The 21,237-nt window shown below is 38.4% G+C and overlaps 3 protein-coding genes across 4 annotated transcripts; 2 read left to right on the top strand and 1 right to left on the bottom strand.

Moving 5' to 3' along the window:
* Positions 1–1,510: 1,510 nt before the first annotated feature.
* FIO1 (methyltransferase) lies at positions 1,511–10,297 on the bottom strand. Of its 2 annotated transcripts, XM_077390444.1 has the most exons (9): positions 9,913–10,297; positions 8,934–9,139; positions 7,871–8,312; positions 7,566–7,773; positions 4,909–5,016; positions 4,673–4,819; positions 4,504–4,573; positions 2,502–2,852; positions 1,511–1,889 (listed from the first exon to the last, which is right to left on the bottom strand). In XM_077390444.1, the coding sequence occupies exons 1-8, from the start codon at positions 10,134–10,136 to the stop codon at positions 2,794–2,796; spliced, it is 1,464 nt and encodes a 487-aa protein (XP_077246559.1). In that variant the 5' UTR covers positions 10,137–10,297; the 3' UTR covers positions 1,511–1,889; positions 2,502–2,793. The 2 variants fall into 2 exon arrangements, with proteins under 2 accessions (XP_077246559.1, XP_077246558.1); XM_077390443.1 differs by lacking the exon at positions 2,502–2,852 and having other exon boundaries at positions 9,913–10,295.
* A 3,226-nt stretch (positions 10,298–13,523) lies between these two features.
* On the top strand, positions 13,524–14,634 carry LOC143886170 (uncharacterized). Its single transcript, XM_077390122.1, has 2 exons — positions 13,524–13,862; positions 13,954–14,634. The coding sequence occupies exon 2, from the start codon at positions 13,954–13,956 to the stop codon at positions 14,551–14,553; it is 600 nt and encodes a 199-aa protein (XP_077246237.1). The 5' UTR covers positions 13,524–13,862; the 3' UTR covers positions 14,554–14,634.
* Positions 14,635–14,801: 167 nt separating this feature from the next.
* Positions 14,802–15,556, top strand: LOC143886168 (uncharacterized). Its single transcript, XM_077390121.1, has 2 exons — positions 14,802–15,076; positions 15,162–15,556. The coding sequence occupies exons 1-2, from the start codon at positions 14,820–14,822 to the stop codon at positions 15,397–15,399; spliced, it is 495 nt and encodes a 164-aa protein (XP_077246236.1). The 5' UTR covers positions 14,802–14,819; the 3' UTR covers positions 15,400–15,556.
* Positions 15,557–21,237: the final 5,681 nt, after the last annotated feature.

Raw genomic sequence — 21,237 nt, 5'->3', positions numbered from 1 at the left:
CCGCAGAGCCTACATTGCCCCGATGCCAAAACAACAGGGGCGTCCAACCATCCATGAACTTTGTCAATCCCAATTTGTAAGTTTGTTATGGTTGAAAAATGATGAGATGGTGCTATTGAGTTTTTAGGTTTTCATTTCCCATTTTTGCTTAGCTGAAAAAAGGGTTATAGAAAAAAAAATGATCGGTTCATAAAGGACAATTTTGTAGGTACAGGTTGTCAAATTGTTGATGAAAATAGCTACGAGGATTTCAGCCTTTGTTTTGATAGATATTGAAGCCAGAGAAGGTCCGCACAATCATGCATGTGGGTCTCTTTTCACAATCAAACCGTTTCTCTAACAACCCTACCCATGCCAAACAACTAAGAGAGCAAATCTCACAGGCTAGAAAATCTAATGTAATTTACTCCACATCCCTAGTGGGACTCTCTAGCCACGTAACATCTTTCATTTGAAACGTTACAGAGAGACAACATTAGCTTTATTGGCTAGCAGGGCCCTTGTTGGGCAACGTACGAGGAGGGATTTTCATTACGGATTCTTATAGTGACAATACTGAGAGTGAGTCCCTATGCTAAGCTAATTCCTATGGATGTCTATTTGCTAGGTAGGGGTGTTCATTATTCGGTTAAAACTGAATAACCGAACCGAACCGAATTGATTCGGTCGGTTCAGTTCGGTTTTTTGCTAATTCGGTTCGGTTTCGGTTTTTTTTTTTTTTTTTGGTTAATTCAATTATTCAGTTTCGGTTTCAGTTATCTCGGGAAAAAATTCAGTTAACCGAAATAACCAAAAATAAACATTATTTTTTTCAAAAAATGGTGTATGGGCACTCCGTAGGATGATCCAAACCGTCTATTTGATTGATCACAACTTTAATATGTTGTGCCTAAAAAACCGTTTCGATAGATTGATCATAGCCCTCCGATCAAACCGTCCAAATAAATATTTTTTTGTCTTTTTCTATCAAAATTCAGTTATAACCGAACAACTGAATTTTTAATCGGTTCGGTTTTGGTTCGGCTTTAGTAAAATTCGGTTCGGTTTCGGTTTCCTATATTTGATAACGGAAATTATTTCGGTTATCAAATTTCGGTTATTTTGGTTCGGTTATAACCAAATAACCACCCCTATTGCTAGGCGTGCAACTTGGGTCAGCTCAACCCTACCCTGGCGGGTTCAACCTAATTTCAGCTCGGGTTAGGGTTGGGAAAAGCCAACCTGATTTAATTTTGGGTTGGGTTGGGGTTGATGCCTTGGACAACCCGACCTGACCTGATTAGGAAAAATAGGATTAGGAGTTAAGTGTTGAGACTTGAGAAGTTTGGAGGCGGGTTGGGTCAAGGTTAACCTGAGGCGTCGGTTGAATAGGGTTAGGGTTGAGGGAATGCTACATCGGGCTCCCCACCAAACCAGATTACCCTTTATTTTATGAATATCCATGATGATGAGGGCTTGTAGCTCACCTCTTTATCAAATATCATATGTTTGGATGCAAAGAAGCAAAACATCATGCCAAAGTACCATGAGTAACTTCTGATTATGTATGAAGAGGAGGAACAAAAAACTCAAACTTGGAATGGAGGCAATCATCTCTGATGAGTTATTTCAGCAAAAAAAATATGAAGAATGGTCTACAAGTTACAATTTGAGAAACCCATCAGCCAATGGTCGGTGGCGGGGCGAAAAATTCGGGACAGATCTTGAAAATGTTCTCTCTTTAGTAGGATCTCTGCCTGGTCTTTAACAAGTGATGCACAAAGCATTGTACTTTTTGTCTCTAATGACCATATTACTGAGCCCCTATGCTCTGCAGGGTCTGATGCTTTTCTCTAAGAATTCCTTTTTCAAAGCTTCCTCTAGTCGCCGGAATATTGATGAGAATAAACCTGCAAAGAAAGCAGCCATGACTTGATATTCGCAATAAATAGATTATATTGACAGTGGAGGAAAGCAAAAGAGATGTTACCAGAATGAGAAGATTGGTTTAAAGATTAAACCATACCAATATCATTTATTGGGCGTTTTTATATGGTGTCCCCGCTTAGCTGCACTCAATCAGGGCGCTGTTCTTGATATTTGATCTGACCACAGCTGATTTTATAAGAAGCTATTGGATCAAACATCAAAGATGGCACCTATGGCATACCCCATTACGTGCAGCTAAGCGTATACATTGAACAATTTCACCATTTCTTGGTAATTCAAAATCTTATGCATTGTCTTTCATGCCCATGTTAAGAGAGTTAAATGATGATCAGTTTAAGTAATACTCAATGTCAGATGCTTAAGATCATCCAACAATTAGAGTTTCAGCCCAGAACCTATCTAATTGGACTGACAATACTGCTTATATCAGAATTCAGGATATAAATTGAAATGATGAGAAGATTAATATGTCCCATACACATGAATACACGCATAAATCAATAAATGGTCCAAATTTTTTCCCTTAAAACAGAAACATGAAATATGGATTTTGACTTCGATGTAGACATTACCCATTGGGACTCCGCCATGCATCCGTCGTACAATTCAATAGTTGATCAATGCACAAAAGTATCAGCCTTCCCGACTTCTCTTTTATGAGTTGGTGATTGATGCTAAGTGATTATGCATGTAGGGAAGCAAAATGATATCTAAACTTCTAAATGGGCCATTCGTACAATTCGTATGGTGGGATCTTATCAAAGAGGACCTCAAGAGAGTTTGAGTTCTTCCACAATGGTCGGATAATTTTTGAGCGCTTATTTTATTTCCCTGACTACGAAAAGAGTTCTGGAAGCCAAAAACTTAAGACCAATCACTTTGGCATGTTACCGCTACTCCAAGAGTTGCTGCACTTGTTTGGACTGCATCATCAGAAAGAATGAACACTTAGACATGATTAAAAAGAAAAAGAACCATTTGGCAAATAGGTCAATTCTATGCAATAAGGATGAAGAATCCACCAATCATATCTTTTGACACTGTGAGTAAGTCTCCTCATTTTGGTATGCCATCCTCAATTGTTTTGGTGTGTTTTGGGTTTACCCTAACTCTATTAGCCTTTTATTCAGCAGCCTGATATGCAAAAGGCTTGGCAGAAAAGGTGTTGTGGACCATCACTCCATTTGCAATCCTTTGGAGTATTGTCATAATATGAGTTTATATGCTGCATGTGGGAAAAGTAAGGTAGGCTTGGTGATTTGGTAGTCAGTTGGCTTATAATGGAGTGCGTCCTTGAAACAGATATCCATTGATTTTATGGAAAGGGTGAGTGATATATTCGCCTTCTTTTCTTCCCCAGACCACCCTCTCTAGTGTATTTATGACTACTCTTTTTACAATACACGGGGCGGCCCTGGCTTGCCCAACAGCTCCATTGGATGATCCTAACCCTTATATTGGTTTCTTGTGAAATGGATGTTTCTAAAAGAATTAGAATCCAATGCAGTGGTCCCCCCATATCGAATGGTTAGAATTGTTTGATTCAATAGCACTTTCCAACATCCGCCCCACCTATTGTAGGGCCTTGAAGTTAAATACCTAGATCACATAGCCCCTACACCCCACTTTTGCATGAGACAACAACAAATTAATAAGATAAAACCTGGAAAAAAAAGTGAGCCTGTGGTGCTGTTGTCTCCGCCACAAGTGAGTTGCGACTGCGAAATGGCTTTTTGCGAAATTGCCTAGAAAATCCCTTGAAAAACATTCTTTTACTTTGTCACTCTCTTTTTTATGTTTGGATGTCATTGGTTTTTTGGGAAACTCTAACCTCATTGAGTGAAGAAAGGAGTGTCAATGTATCATTATAAATATTGGAGTGCAAATACATTTTCGCTAAGAAAGGAAGGGGACACATTTCATGTCTCATATCTCCAACTGCTTCGGAATGACAGCTACTACCGAAGAAATGCGCATATTACCCTTCTTTTCCCATATGAGAAAAGGCATGTGATCTTACAATTACTATAAAACATGACCATTAAGCGTTAATGCATAATTTTTTTTTGGAAGAAAAGGGTTGATGTATAATTAACTACATTTGTTAAAAATTCAATTAATTAGAATTACTCTCTATGTGTTTGGTCAAGAATAAAGGTTGATGTGAAGAGAGGATAGCAAGTCTATCCAGCCATAAAGAAATCCCGGCTTGCATGGTGAACAGCCTAATAGGGATTCAAAGTGTGACTATCAACCAGATGGAGTTGTTGTGAAGTTTTGCTCTTGGCAGCAGAGTATGAGTGCCAGCAAATAGAGTTGTTCTGAGGTTTTGTTAAACGTAAATTTGAGTCCAATAATCAATTTTGGACTCACAATTGTTTCGTTAAACACAAATTTGAGCCTAGTTTTGGACTCACAATTGGTTCTCAAAATCCAAAACAAATAGGGCCTTAAAGAGTGTAAAGTTGTGTAAATATAACCAGAATGTTCAAACACAGGTGTGATATTATATTGTGTATCGATGATTTTCCATCTGGAGGCCATCATAATTGATCTAAATAAGGAAATAAGAACCTGAAAGTGGACTTTGCTTATGCAGTAATGATCCTCTCAGTAAAAGTGTGCCCGGAATTTGCTCAAATACCTACATTAAGGAATAAGCAATAGATCAGCCATAAGCAAAACAGAGTTAAGAACCCAAATAGATATTATGAGTAAACCAAAAGAAAAGAGTTGAACTTACTGAGACACGGAAGCATAGTTCATCTGATTGACGGTGCAAATTGCTTGAGACATTGGAAGTCTCACATATAAATTGACCAGCACTTCCATCACAAATCTGGAGGCCATCTTTTAGAACTGCTTCACATTGTTCATTTGATGCAGTGATCTATTAAAAACAGATCACCGCATTAGAAACATGAACATAACGAACATTAAAATCCATGCGCTCAATTTATCAACGGTGAGAAATCTTACATCAATAATAAATGATGATAAATTAGATTTACAAGATGCACCACTAGCAAGGAAAAAGAACTCCACTGATTTAAGTACTTGCATGGCACCAAATTGACGTTGAAGACCCTGAAACAACAGAGAAATCGAACTAAGAGAACATATTTCCCACATAAAAAGTATTAAGATGAGATTAAAAAAAATGAAACAATGCAAGTGAAGTAAGGAACGGAAGGCATTATATAATTTACAGTATTCTATAGCAAGACATTCATTTTACAAACAAAGAAAGATTGACATTCTGTTTGGAATTTGGATGAGGGTTTATTAAGATCTATCATTTGAATTGTTGTGCAGATGTCTTGCATTAGGGCATTATACAGGACCCTGGCGAACTAAGGTGGGTGATGCACACGCGGATCGAAAATTTAATTTTTTCGGTTCTCCGCTAAAGGGTATTTCAGTAATTTTCTCGATATAGTGGCATGGATATATAAGCCACAAATTAGGGTTACGAGTAGTCAGGTTTTTCTTTGTGCTTTCTTGGCCAAGAAGAAGAAGAGTGTGTACCCTAAACCGAAATAGTGAAAACTCTACTCTTGTGGACGTAGACACACTGCCAAACCACATAAATTTTGTGTTCTTTTTTGTGTGATTGTGTTTCTTTGCATTGCATCTCCTCTGGACGTTTTGCTGCGCATCTTGTTTGATCCAAGTTGAAAAGGCATTTCTCAGTTTTCTACATGAATAATTACAATAATAGATCCCATTAGCAAACACGCTCACGAAGGACAGGCATGTGATACACTGTTTAAATAGTGCTCTGAATGAATACACTGTTTAAAAATTTTATAGCAAAAAAAAACACATGAGAAAAAACGGTAAAATGTATTTTAGACATATTAAATGTGTTTAAATAGCAACTTTCCAAATTGGCCCCAGCCTTATATTTTTTAAAGTGAATGATATATTCGCCCCTTTATCTTCTCTGGGCCAACCCCTTGTAATGTAAAAAGAGTAGTCATAAATACATTAGAGGGGGTGCCCTGGGGAAGAAAGAGGGGCGAATATACCACTTTTTTTAATGATGGGGGCCGAGTATATCACTTCCCTTTTAAATTACAAAATTACCCCTGAGAGCCATTGTTAGCAAAACATGATATTATAAAAAGGGTTGTATTATATGTATTCTTAATATTTTGTGTTATATGTACATATATAGAGACACATATATTTTTCCATTTTTTCCTAATCCTTTTTTATAACCAAAACTTATTAAACCCATTCTATTCATTGAATATCTTTTTTTTCCATTTTTGTTTATTTGACTGTTTTTTACTACATTTTTTTTAATCAATATTGTATTAAACCAGAATTTTTTCCTTCCCATTTTTTGCCATATTATGTTTTGCTAACTAAGGCACAAAATAAGAAGTTGGGAAGGACACAGTATGATTCACAGCCCTCTCATAGTTGGACTATATTAAAATAATGATCATAAACAAAGTTGCATCACTTAGCCCTAAGTAATCAACTAAGAAGGGGGAAAACAAATAAAAAACTAAGAAAGGAAAAGAAGCTAATAACCTTATTTCTACAATCCTCCACAATCAGAAGCACCGATCATGCGCAGCATGACTAATTCAGTAATTCCTTTGAAGCGATTGTGGCTATGAAATAGGTGAAGATATCCCCCAATAGATCAGCAGACTCAACAAAGAGTAAGAAATGTCCTTTTTTTTTTGTAATGTTCAGTTAGAAATGTCCTTTGACGCCACCTTCTCCTCTACAGAATGGAAATCCACCTCTTTGTCTATGGTCCACCCATGGAAGACAAATTTCAATGCAATATGGACGGCAGTTTAATCATCATAAAGCATCTCTATAGGCTCCCTAACAGAAAAACTAAATTCAAGCATAAAATGAACAATCTCACAGGTGGCACCATAGTCGCCCTCAGTGCTTGAACAACCAACCACTATTTCTTTCTATTTGTTCCAATTGACGAGATTGCTGCCCACATACATGCATTACCCTAAGGTAGAACATCTATGATAAGGAGACCCTACTCAATCAGCATTAGAATAAGCTATAATATTTAAGATGATGACTGGGCAGACCCTCTTGGTGAAAGGCATTCTACCAGTGAAGATGCTCCTTATGTTTGTCAAAGAGGTTCCCTTTGTACAGTCAGAACCAAACTCAGATAAGTATCAAAGATCAAAACATCTATCAGCCCAAGCACCCATTCAATCTTTGAAGCAATGAGCAAAAGGGACACAGTTTTCATGGACTTCCAACAAAATGAAAAAGAACTCAAACTATAAAATCTCGGGCAAATTACAGTAGTAAGCAGAGCGGTCAGTTGGTAAAAGCATAGTTACTAGTCACTGAAAGGGGGAGACATCAAGCCTTTTTCGGCAGCAAACAATAAAAAAATAAATTGCCATGCACGGGTCAGTCTTCTGCTCAAGCCTCTTTGATGGGAAGCATAAAGGTTTGGACACCCTTACCTGAGGCTCATCCACAAAACTAGAACATATTGTGCAACTGCCAACATTCATGAAATTGAGAAAATTGAATTGCCTTGAAATGAATTTGTCAAGTGCAACATAGAAAGAGATGAGATGAAACTGACAGTAAAGTCAAATATCAAGTAAAATCTTTGATTCCCATACCTCAAGCATGAAGGTCTGATGGTTCTTTTCAGATACGTGAGATGCTATTATCTTCTTGGTTGGAGCTAAAAAAGACCAGGCAAGCCCCCATCGAGATGTTTGGCCTTGGACAAATTCAGTAGTTTTTACTATTGAGACCCCAACCTCACGAAGCTTTGGAACGAGAACTTTCAAGTTTGCTTTTCTTCCAACCATTGTTGTGTACCACCTAAACCATATCAACAAATAGAATAACTGATAAAGGCCCATTTCAAGAACTGTATAAAGGAAAATAAATGGAATGATAATTGCACAGAAGTTCTTACCGGAAAGACTGTTTCAGCTTGACACTATCTTCAATAATCTGAGTAATAAAAGCCTGTTCTCCGCCAGGACAAACCATCTCTTCAAAGGTCCCGCCACATGAAGTTTTCGGGTTAAGTCCTGCCTCTGCTATGCTCTCGAAAAATGGAGGATTACACATACAGAAGTCAAATTTCTCACCATCCCTTACGACACCGATAAGTACAGGTGGACCTTGGTAACTCTTCTTCCCATCAGAAAGTGCATCCACTTCAACAACTACTGACCCGTCTTTATCACTTTCTTCCTCAATGCCGGGTACAACGCTAACAATCTCTCCCAAATCAGACGTAACTCCATCCGAAAAAGATTGATCAACAGCCTTTCGTATCTCAATCAACTCTGAAAGATGGGGATTATTCCCAACATTCTTCTCTGCCCATTCTAACGCTACATCGGTAACATCTGCAACCAATGTAACAGAATTACGCTAATATTAACATTAAAAAAAACACCAATTTTGTTACAAACCCAAAACAGTTTGCAGCGTGATTGATCTTCTTAGAGGGAAGATCAGCCTCTCGACCCACTTCGAGGGAAGGGTTACTCCTCCTTTGTGTGCAAAAGCACAATTTCCAAGATAAATTTCTTCGTTGATTTCAAGAAGACTGCTTACATGTTATTTATAAATAGAAAACCCACTTGACCACTTCTTCTAAAACTCCTACACCGATCTAGATAACCCTTATAATCTACGACCATGGATTTAAATTTCAGCCGAAATCTGGTAAAAGCATTAATTAATTATTTTGGTAATTTCGGCCAAAATTTCGGAAAATACTAAATTTTTGAAAAAAAAAAAGAATTTCTCGAAATTTCAGATTTCGCAAAATTTCGGTTTGGTCCCAACCAAAATCCGAAGTTTCGAATTTCGGACGAAATTTAAAACCATGTCTAAGACTACAATCCACAACAAACAAATGGAGAGAAAATTCCACAAGCTATAAAAAATATAAACTAATTCATTCTACTGTTCGAGAAAGGAAAAACCTTTAAAACACTAAAAGTGAAGAAGAACAATCAAACCTGACCCAACGAAATTCCAACCCAAAAGAGACGCGCCAAGAAGTGGATATATGCAGTTGGCGCCGGTTCCAATATCGAAACCCCTGACTCTAACGCCACCGCCATCGATCTTCGGAATAACATCTGAAGAGAGCAAATCTTCAATCCAATGGATGTAATTCGACCTGTTGGGGACAGTGGGACAGAGCTGCCCATCGGGAATCCACCTGTTTCCAAAACCCTAATTTACCTGAAATCTTCAAAGGACCTAAAATCGCTTGAAATGGAAGAAAGGTCCTGTTTCGATTGCAAGGAAAACATTTATGATGGGAAATTTTTTCTTTCCACGATTCAGACGAAAATGCTTTAATTATGATTAATTTAGAACGAGATTATCATAAATTGAAGGTCCCTCTATCAAATGGTTCATTTTATCAGGGAAAAGCCATCTCTTTCTCAACAACGCCTTAACAGTTCATTTCATCTGAAGTATAAATGACTAAATAACACCAACTCCAACAGCTTAAGTTTTGGAGTAATTGGGTGTTTCACAAATTCTTACAATCCAAAAAGGGTGTAAAGGGGGAAAGAAAAACCCTAAGGAGCAGTTTGGATACATGGATTTTATAATCCAGGATTGTAAAATCCAAGTTTTGGCTAATAAAATCCTGGTTTAAGCTTGTGAAATCTAGGATTTTTACAATCCTAGATTTTTTATTAGAAAAATCCAATTTTTAGCTTATAAAATTCAGGCTATAGCTTGTAAAATCCAGGTTCTAGCTTGTAAAATCCAGGATTGTACAAATTCAGATTTTACCTAATAAAATCCAGGCTATAGCTTGTAAAATCCAGCTACTAGCTTATAAAATTCATGAATCCAAAAAGGCCCTGAGAGACTAAGTAATGGAAAAACCCTAGTTTACCACAAAAGTCTGAAATCTTAAAGAGAAAAAAAAGTATATTGAAATTGAAAAAGAAACCCTAACAAGGGAGGAATTACCAATTGATGGAGTGGTGGTGATGGAGAAGGATTCTGGTGAGCTCTCGGGTGGCGTTGAAATCAGTCCAGTCGATGCGAGGGCGGCCGTCGCGGGAATAGAAGACGAAGGGCTCGAATGAGGGGTAGAGAGAAGCCAGGAGTCGGAAATCTGGGGGATTTTCTGCGTATCTGTTGCGAGGATGTATGGTTGGGGGTTCCAATTTTCTGCGTTTTTTGCTGCCCATTGTGATGGAGCAGAGAGAGAGAGAGAGAGAGACCGTTCACCTTTGTTTTTCCCTCCAAGAGGGGGAGGGGACTGGGTTTAAGGGCCTTCTATTTGTTTTGGATTTCCAAGTCAAAAGGTTTCTCAGCTCGAGCTCACCAAACCAACCATGTCCCCTGTAGTTGTTTGATTCATCCAACCCATTCATTCTATAGGTTATAAGATTATGGTTTATGGTTATGGTTTGATTTATGATTTGTGGAGGTTTAAAATGGAGGGCTAGAAGATGTTTTTCTATAGATTGAATGGTTAGGATTATGATAGGCTCTGTTCACTTGTCATCTCGAGAAAGGAAAGGATAGGAAAGTAACCCAAATTTTCTCGGGAAAACACATTTTCGCATGTTCGCTTGCTTTCTCGAGAAAGTTGTTTAGAGGATGTGGAAAATGTATTTAACGTCAAAAAATGATGTGGAAACTGAAATTTTCTCGCCATTTCCTTTGCAATTTTCCGACGAAAAACATGGGAAAAAGCGAGGGATAAAGTCTCGAGAAAAAACGTCAGGCTCCCCTCCGCAAAACTGTTCTAGCTACAAACCCTCCGACGAAACCCACCGGCTCCATCATCATCTCCGGCGACCTCTCCCCTCCGGCAAGGCAAAAAAAGGTAAGATCTCCTCTCCCTCTCTCTCATTTACTCCTTTTTTTCCTCTTTCTTCTTCAAATGTGGAATGCCTTCTTGTTTTTTTCATTTTTGTGGGGTTTGTGCTGAATTTTTTTTAGGTTTTATAAGCTATTTCAATTGTTTGGGCTCCGATTTGTAACCTTTTAGGGTTTATTCCGCTTTGAGGGTTCGGTTTAGGGTTTTTTTTTTCATTTTAGGGTTTCGATTCTAACGGGTTTAAATCGATGGTGGTTTAAACCATTCTCATTTTTACAGAACAAATCTGGTTTCTTGTTATTGCCTGATTTATTGTTATTGCCTTTGTTTCTTCTCATTTTTCTTTCTGTTTGTTGTTTTTTCTTAAAACTAGAAATGAAACCCTAGCCGCTCGTCTTCATCTTCCTCGGGCACTCCGGTCACGGTAAATACTCCGGCGAGTACACAAATACCAACGAAGCACATCTTTCTCCTCTGTCGAAGAAGGTATTGTTTCGTTCCTTCTTCCCCATGCGAGAGCTTCATCTTTTTATTTTTTTCTTGATGAGAGTTTCTGATTTATAGAGGATATGTTATGTTGGGGGTTCAATTGTTAGGGTTTTGTGTTTTTGTCTTTCCCTCCCTCTAGATTAGAGGGGTTTTTTTTTGTGATTGATTTTCAACTCCTAATTATCTTTCTTGTTTTGATTTGGACCATGGGCTACATTGTTTTAATTGGAGCATATGAGTAGAATTAATTGGAACAGATGAGTAGTTTTTCTTGCAAGATTTTTGTGATAGTATGTACGTGTTGTTTATGCGGTAGCATTAAATGTGAAAAAAAAATTTGGTTGTTGGTGATGTGGGTTGGGGATGCATATTTTTGTGGTGGATTTGAGGTGCTAATGGGGATGTATTTTTTTGGTGGTGGATCTGAGGTGCTGATCAGGGTAGGGGATATATTTTTGTGGATGATGTTGTTTGGTGTTACGGTGGTTGTGGTTGCTTGTTGGTGCTTTGGTGGTTGGTGGTGGCTGTAGGAGTTTTGTTTCGATGGTTGTGACTGTGGTTATGGTGTCTTTGCTGGTTGTGTTCTTATCCTAAATGTTATTTGTTTTAGTATTTGGTAGGGTTACCATCATGCCTCGTCAACCAGCAGATAGGCGGATGTTGATCTTTCGAGCTGCAGCTATAGTAATCTCTGCGGCGGCCGCAGTTACGCTTAGGGTTCGACTATACCTTGAGCAGAATATTGCAAGAGCCCCTTACGAAAGCGGGTAATTAACCCGTAGGACCTTTGTTAGACGTATCACGCACGCAGAGAACCATTGTGTTGCTCTTCTTCGAATGGATGTTCGGTGCTTCCGCGCCTTCGTGGGCCTTTTCAGAAGCACAACATTGTTGAAAGACACAATTCACTGCACTGTTGAGGAACAGGTGGCTATTTTCTTAAGTGTGATTGCACACAATGAAAGGAATCGTACTGTTAGGGCAACCACAAGAAGGTCAGGGGCTACTGTTTCAAAGTATTTTAATAAGGTTCTCGACGCTGTTCTCATCCTACAAGACATGTTCATAGTACGTCCATCAAGGGAGACACCACGGGCAATCCTTGATAATCGTAATTTTATGCCTTACTTTAAGGTACATTTACGATAGCTACGCATTTCGACTGAAGGTTGTTAGTAATTGAGGCCAGTATGTTAACACTTACGGTTGACATCTGAATGTCCTGATTATAAGATTGTATTGGTGCAATTGACGGGACCCACATTCATGCAAAAGTATCTGAGGATATTCAAAAAAGATATATTTGTCGTAAGCACTTCCCATCCCAAAATGTGTTAGCCTGTTGCGACTTTGACCTAAAGTTTACCTACGTCCTTTGTGGGTGGGAGGGGTCGGCATCGGACTCACGGGTGTTAGCATCTGCTATATCAAAGCCGAACGGGATTTTCATTTTGCCAGGTAATAATTAGCTTATTAGACTGTTTGTATTGATGCGGTTTCTGTAGTACTTAGCTAATTTAATTGTAATCCTTTGTTTGATTGTAGGAAAGTTTTACCTTGGTGATGCCGGGTATCCGTGTCCGTCCCATTTTATAACTCCAATCCGAGGTATTGGTTACCATCTCAATCAGATTAGAGGGCACAGACCTAGGAAAGCCGAGGAGTTGTATAATCAAAGGCATTCTTCAGCCAGGAATGTAATCGAGCGAACTTTTGGTGTCTTGAAGAAGCGATTCAGCATATTAAATTCAGCACCCATGTATTCATATTCCAAGCAGATCGACATAGTGTTGGCCTGTTGCTGCGTCCACAACCACATTAGGAGGGAGATGCCTGACGACTCCTACATTCAGGATGTTGACGATGAGCGGGCATCGCTTGTAGCTGAGGAGGAAGAGGAGGAAGAAGGACCTGTTCCTCCTCCTCCTATGACCAGGGCCGAGGATGTAAGGGAAGGTCGTAACATTCGAACCGCAATCATGAATCAAATGTGGAATGATTTCGAAGCACGTCGTCGCTAGGAAATGACATGGTCGCAATAGTTGTGCACCACCTGTGTTTGGATGTGGATTTCACAATTTCGATGTGTAGTTTGCTGGAACCGTAGCTTATATTCCTTGCTTTCTTGAGATTTATATAATTTCGATGTTTGCAATAGTATTGGTTCATGGGTTAATGTTACTTCTATGTTTGCATTAGTACTGGTTATCTATACTTCTTTGAGTGAATATTTTTTATATGAATGCTTTTGGAAAGTTGCAGGCGAGATGGCAACAACTGCAGGTACGACAGAAAAGAAGGCGAATGTCGAGTGGAATGGAGCTATGGATGGGGTTCTTTTAGCAGCCCTTAAGAATCAGATAGCTGAAGGGCAAAAGACTGGTGCGGGTTCAAGGAGTGCGCTTACAATGCTGTTGCGCATGAAGTGTCTGATGTCCTGAAGAAGACCTTGACTAAAGATAATGTCAAGAATCGGTTAAAGACACTCAAGACAACCTACAGGACTCTGAACTCCATTATTAATCTCAGTGGCTTTGGCTGGGATGAAACCTTGTGCAAGATATCGGTTGACGAAGAAGTTAAGAATGATTACTTGAAGGTAATAAATTTTTATCGTATATCACTGCGAGTCATTTATAAGTTACGTGTTTAAATCATCTCTTCATGATAATGACAATTATTGTTTGCAGATGCATCCAGAAAACCAGAGGTTCTTTTCGAAACGATATCCACTCTACGAAGAGATGAAAGCTGTATGCGATGATGATTACGCACGTGGAGAGGAGGTGAGAGATAGGAGAGCGGTCCCCACTCAGGCGATGCAGGAAACACCGGCTGCTTCTTCATCGACCCTACCGGTTGGCCTCGATGATATGGACGACAGCTTCCTCCGTACTCCGCCACGTGCTAGACCTTCTTCATCTACACCTGCCGTAGATGCATCCATGGGCTATAGTGACTCCTCTTCTATCAGGGGCCCAACTTCTGCTACTGGTGGGAAGAAGTCAAAGAAGCGTCCTAATGCTGCACTTCTATCGGAGTTGCAAGTTGTGTCTTCCAGCATTAATAGGGTTGCTGATGCCATAATTTCTACTGGTGAGGTGCACAGCCTCCCTGACTTGAAAGATGCGGTGCTGAACATTGGTGGTTTCCCCAGAGATGACCTCCTAGATGCTTATGTGTACCTACACGGGCGTCACAAGGAAGCTGAGGCATTCCTTTCTTTGGACAATATGGACCGCGTTTCGATGTTGGGGCGCATAATGCGGCGCTTGCCTATGCAGTTATGAGTTCCTTTTTTCGGTCGATGTTTTTTGGTGGTTGGGTCTTTTGTTGAACCGTTTATATTTGAACTAACCATGTGATGGGTTTGATGGACTAACTTATGTATGGGTTTGTTGGTGTGGGTTTGATGGACTAAATTATGTATGGGTTTGATTGCATCAATAGTTTTTGTATGTTATCTTATAAAGCTTCTGAATGAAAAACCGAAGCTTGAGATCTAAGTAAATGTTGTTTATCTATCATTTGTTATTGCAACTATTATGTGTTGTTTATGTGGTACCAGGTAATGGCGAAGGATAAGTTTTATGTCGTTTTCAAGGGACAGCAGGTGGGCATATTCGACAGTTGGGCAGATTGTCACCTTCAAGTGAACAGGTATAGTGGAGCATCTTATCGCTCCTATGCCACAAGGAAGGAGGCAGAAGCAGCCTTAAATGCATATGATAAGCGCCATGAGGATTTGCAAGACAAGCGTGAAGAGGACATCCACAGTGTTCCTTGGTTTTTGGGGTTTGCCATTGGTGTGAGGTTAGTACCTGTGATAGTAGTATTTTAGACTTTTTTCCCACTTGTTTATGAGGTATGTTTACTCACATTATGGTTTTATATGCAGACTGGGCATTAAAATGGTTGCTGATGCCAAAAGTTCTACCAGTGAGGTACACAGCCTCCTTGGCCTCAAAGATGCAGTGCTGAACATTGATGGTTTCGTTAGAGGTGACCTTATTGATGCTTATGTGTACCTTCACAGGCATCACAAGGAAGCTAGGGCCTTCCTTTCTCTCGACGAGATGGACCGAGTGGAGATGTTGAGGCGCATTCTGCGCCGTATGCGCCGTTTGGCTATGTGAAATTTATCTATTTTTGGTTGAACCGTTTATATATGAACTATATTTTGGATGTATGAGTTAGGTGGAAATGTTATAACTAATGTTTAATTTCTTTTTGGATGATTTGATTCTTATAATTGGTTAGTTTTAGTTTATGATAATTTTGTTGTTTCTGATAGTACTTAAATGTGATTTAAGATTATGGGTTTAATTTTTAAGATTATGGGTTCAACTAATGTTTAATTTTTTTTTTTAAAGAGGATTTTGGCCTGTAACAGGAAAAGGTTTTGCTGTGATTCTTTTCCAGGACATGTTTGAGGTTGTGACTAGAGATATATTTGAGGGACGGTTTTCCAGGTGAAGCATTTTCCTGTGATTCTCTATTTATGTATGTTATATGTTACTATTCTAATGCACTAAACTCTTTTTTTTTTCTCGAGCAGCCCATTTGATTCAAGCCATGGTGTGGACTATGGAAGGCCTGAGGGGGATGGCACCTCTTCATCAACAGTATATGTGATTTATCTATGCATGTTTGCACACTTGGGATTTTCTTATAATATATCTGAAGGTTCCAATTGTTGATTTCCAAATGCAGGGTCTTGATGGACTGGATGCATGAGGAGATGGTTGATGTTTACAGCAGGTTCTGAATATCCAGCTCTGCTGTTTGGGTATGTAAACTGAAAAACTGAAGCCAATTGCTTAAAACTAAATACATTGTTCCTTAGTAAGTGGCTCTCATGCTGTCTGATTAGATAAAGGCCAGAAATTTATCTCTATATGGGTTGAAGCCACAAAGCACTTGATTCATCTGTTACTGATATTATTCAGCTTAATCCTTAAGAACTATTGCTGGAATTTTAGTTAGTTTTCTCCCATATCAAGTAAATGGTTGCCAAAATATGGAAAAGAAGAAGGTAGATATAGCTACCATGTTTCCTGTTGTAAAGCTTATGCGAACCACTCAAATTTTAGCTCTTTGTAGTGTTGGGTTGAGATTTGAACACTAGCCATTAGATAGGTATATTCATGTTCATGGTTTTATGACTTTTATCTCTTCTTTGAATGCCCTTAGAAATCTTCCATTGCTCAAATATCAGATTTTCATCTAAAAGATCTACCAAGTCATGGTTAGTCTGTAAACCTAAGCTAGAAGATGAGTATTTGGTGTTGTAGTTCTACTTATTAATACACTTAAAAGGTATTATACTGTCGAGTGTTCTCATATATGTGAATGAGTTTTGGGGTATCTTTGGATACCACTGGAATCTTTACTTGCCTAACAAAAAGTTAAGTACTGTAAGGCTGTTTTCATGATGAATTTTTGTGGGAATCATCATACTCTGCAAGTTAGATCATTTGTCTGTTATTTATCTCAATGTTAATGTGACTACACCTACATAATAGATTTACATTTCCATGGATTGCATTATCCCATACTTGCAATGGAAACTTCTACTTAAACCTTAGCCTGGATATGCCTAGAGTTAGAGTCAGCAATTTATTTTAAAACAAGTGATCTCAATATGGAAAGAAAATCAATGGATAAGTTTGATATTAATTTTCTTACACTCTGTAAAGTTACAGACATATGGCTCTGTACATTGAGATTTTTTATGCATGCACCATCATGGTCTGCAAGTGAGCTATGATAGTAAAAATTAGTCTACCAATTAGTCTTTTGATATCATGTCTAAATGTGTCCTTCATGTATTGAAGAGATTTTTATTTAATTTTCACGTGAATTAGTCATATTAATGACCAATAATTTCTCCATTTTCCCTGAAATAGAGCAACCAAATCGTAGCATTAAAAGTTCTCTTCAAAAGCCAGCTGAAACAGTCTCAGGTAGAACAATCTGCGGCATCCAAATATAATACAGCTCTATGGATACTTCTATGATCAGGTTCAAACGTCCTCGTAGTCTTTCGATATTTGTAGTCGGGTCTCAAGGCAAGAAAACAATAGTATAACTTATTGACCCAGATTTCCTCTTTGTCCTTTTTTAAATTTCAGGCTCGAGTTTACTTAATATTGGACATGCTTCCTTTTAACATTGAACATGTTTTATTATTAATTTTCAAAAATTTGATGTTATCAGTGCTCAATTCAAGCAAAACCTGTCAACATGGAGACACCCTCGGCTGGTGTTGTAGAGAAGATGCCTGATGTTAACAATGGGGCATTTGGGGGTCTGGTATCATACAACGATGAAAGCGAAGAAGATGATAGTTGACCTCTTTTTTAGTTTATTTAGTTCTTCAGCCTTTGTTCAGGAACTGGTGTAACATCACATTTTTATTTTATATATATATTTTTTATATCTTGCAACCAATTCCAAAGTTCTGACGATCTACACTTTTCTAGTGTATTGAGATGAGAATTACATGAAGATTACACAGATGCAGTGCCGCTCATGTGAAATGCTACTAAGGAGGCATAAGCCCCATCTTTGATATTGATTAAAGTCTCATGCTTTCCTTTCTCTATGATAACCCCATTTTTAATCACTGCAATTAGATCAGCCCCTTTAATGGTGGATAACCGGTGGGCCACCACGATCGTTGTCCGGTTCACCGTCACTTGGTCCAGAGCCTCCTGAAGTACTCACTCAGACTCGGCGTCAAGTGCACTTGTCGCTTCATCCAATAGCAAGATCTTGGGTTCCTTCACTATGACACGAGCTATCGCCACCCGTTGCTTCTGTCCCCCAGACAATTGGACCCCTTGCTCGCCTACTAATGTGTCGTAGCCCTGAAATTAAGTGAGTTTATGTAATAAACAAAAGATAAATAGTATTATTGCAGTCTAATATTTAAATCCAACAGCTAATAACAATAAATTGTGTGGGAGTGCTTGCATATGCCTCTCCATAAACAAACTTTCATGTTTGTTGGAATTTCAAAAAGATAAAAAGAGTTTATCGGGATATCTTTTACTCGATACAATAGATGTCCTGAAAGTCTGTTTCAAGCCGAGCCATCTTTCATGTTCAACTAACAATGGCCGTATAGGGACCCAAGTTATCCACAAAATGCAGAGTTTCTTTGTAATTTATTTGCCTATTCCATGTTTTTTTGTCATTTGGGGTGGGCTCTTCATCATAATACAATGAAGTGTGCCTATATTGCAGAGGTAGCCCTCCTTATTTGGATCTAGACAACTAGTCGGTAGGACCCATCTTGGTTCCCCAACTGCTTAAAATTTGGGTTTCTGCATATTTTCCCTTGCTTTCTGGGCAAGTGAACAGCGAGAAAATAACTTTCCTGCATATTTTCCCTCCCTTTCTGGGCAAGTGAACAGTGAGAAAGCATGGGAAAATCACAGTTTCTTTTCCTTTCCTTTCCATTTTGCCACGTCAGATTCCTTTCCTTTCCTTTCCTTTCCTTTCCCGGGAAAACAAGTGAACAGAGCCATATGGAAATGGTTTGTTAGGAACACCTTACTTATGTCAGGTCCTATAGAATGAATAGGTTGGATGACTGAAAAAACTATGGGAGATGGTGTATTATGACCTCTAGCTCAGCCTGAGCTTGAGCTCACGAGCTTCGCCCTCAAATTGCATTTACTATCACTTCAAAAATTAGCTTTGGACCAAGGTTTTAAATTTCAGTTTCGGAATGCATTTCGGTCCTCACCGAAATTTCTGAAATTTCGGCTAAATCTGACGAAATCTGACAAAATCTTTGCCGAAACCTTTCCAACGACTATTTTATAGGGTACATAATTTCGACGGAAATTTCTAAAATTTAGGCCGAAATTTTGGGATAATATTAAATAATCATATTTTGGGTGAAATCCCTTAAATTTTGGACGAAATTTCTGGATAAGCAAATTTCGAAATTTCAATCGAAATAAAATACCGTTTCGAGTATAGTGCTTTTCGATTTCTGTTGAAATTTAAAACCTTGCTTTGGACTCAAAATGCGAAAAAGAAAAGTCTCTTTGGAGTTTGAGACTTGCTTTTGTGCCTGAAACTGATTATTAGACTCAAAATTAAGGCCATGTTTGGATACCTCATTTTTTTGCATTTGGATCTGAGTTTTGGATTCAAAATACATCAATCATCCTCATGCTTCTGTTGTACGGGAGAGGGAGGGAGGTCTTGATGTTGCTGCAGCAGGGTCGAGGAGCAGCGAGGGTGAAGGTAATTGCCACAAATATGGATTTCCAAATAATGTCTCGCAAAAAAGATTTGAAAATCAGATTTTTTTTTCACTGTTGTAGCTGATTTGGAAATCAAATGATCCGATCCAGTTCCAAATCTCAACTTCAAATGTGAGAAATCCAAATCTAAATCTTGTGGGTATCCAAACGTGGCCTAAATGAAAGCAATCTTTTTGGCTGCACAAAACCCCCTGTCTGGTTGTCAATATAGGACAAAATTCATGAGCCTATCCACATAAAACCAAATAGGCCTTAGGCCCTATTAGTTTTGGATTTTGAGAACCGATTGTGAGTCTAAAACTGATTATTGGACTTAAATTTTCTCAAAATCCAAAGAAAACAAGGCCTCAATATTATTGGGGTTATTCGGCACAGCAATCTGGTTATCCCTAGAGATATGAGATCAGACATACATAGAGGTTGGATAGGAAGTAATTAAGGAAGAGGGAGGATGTCCACAGGGTGGGAGGTGGACATAAATAAGGCGGTCACAGATTAGATAAGTGTTTTGTTTGAAACAAATGCTGAGATTTCAATATCCGAGATTTACTATTTTTTTAATGAACGAGAATAGAGAAATTATTTTTTTCACCAGAGAAAGGAAGATAATGTTGGGATTTATGGCATTTTGTGTGGCCTTGCAGGACCATTTCATTGAAACTACCCTAATTTTCTCTTGTGGTACTCTAATAATGTAATCATGTGATTGATGGAATATTGGAAAATCCTTTTAGTCGGCTTGTACATATATTTCCAGGGTGAGCAAAGTGTCAGGAATATGTACTGACCTAATTAGTGCTAGGATAAGACCACTGAATACATCGGGCAGTGGTGATAGAATCATGAGACTTGCCGATGGAATAAAACCCTGAACGTGGTACTTGGAATGTTCCGTTAGGGTTCTATCTGAAGGGATTGCCTCCTAAAGACTGGTGAATCATGTGTTGGTGTGTCTCACACTGGAATGTGCTCATTCACAACAAGTGGAAATATACAGATGTGCGAGGGATTGAAAAGAAATTCGACAAAATTGGGCTAATGTACATTTTTCTAGAATATGTTGAATAACGTGCACTGTATTACGATAGTGTGTACACAGCACACTTATGTAGAGAAGCCTTTGTGGTGAACTCTTTGGTATGAGACATAGGGCATTACACGGGACAGAGTGATGAATGCCCATGCCGGGACTCATTGCAATGTGCCGATCGAAGTTGAGGAATTAGCTGTGGAAGTCCTGATTAAGTTATATTTAATTATATTTAATTTTAGTGTGCAGATGCCTTAACAGATAGAATACAATTACCCTACGTAAACTCGATGATAGTTCAAGCTAAATTAGAATTTTATCTGAATATATTTTGAAGAAAAGTAGTGACGTAATTTTTGTAAAATTAATATATTATTAAATATTTATTTTCTCAAATAATTATGTTGCGGGAATTTATTAAAATGATTTACAATTTAGCTGATCAAGTCGATGAATATTTTGAATTAAGGAAATTCAAAAATATACGAATGATTGGAAAATCGAAAAAATCCCTTGATTTAACTCGATTCAAAGTAGGAGATTTAATGACTATGATTGATCAGGAAAACTGTCTAAAGGTTGTGCACACTTGGCTTTGCGCAAATTACCAGTTGATGATGGTCAAATCTTTAATTGTGGCACTTGTTTAATGGAAATAC

Source organism: Tasmannia lanceolata, unplaced genomic scaffold, assembly GCF_043159265.1.
Source record: "Tasmannia lanceolata isolate RefF3 unplaced genomic scaffold, GAP_Taslan_0.1 ptg000011l, whole genome shotgun sequence".
Taxonomy (NCBI): domain Eukaryota; kingdom Viridiplantae; phylum Streptophyta; class Magnoliopsida; order Canellales; family Winteraceae; genus Tasmannia; species Tasmannia lanceolata.
The sequence above is the reverse complement of the archived record's forward strand: the minus strand, read 5'-3'. Positions and strand labels throughout refer to the sequence as shown.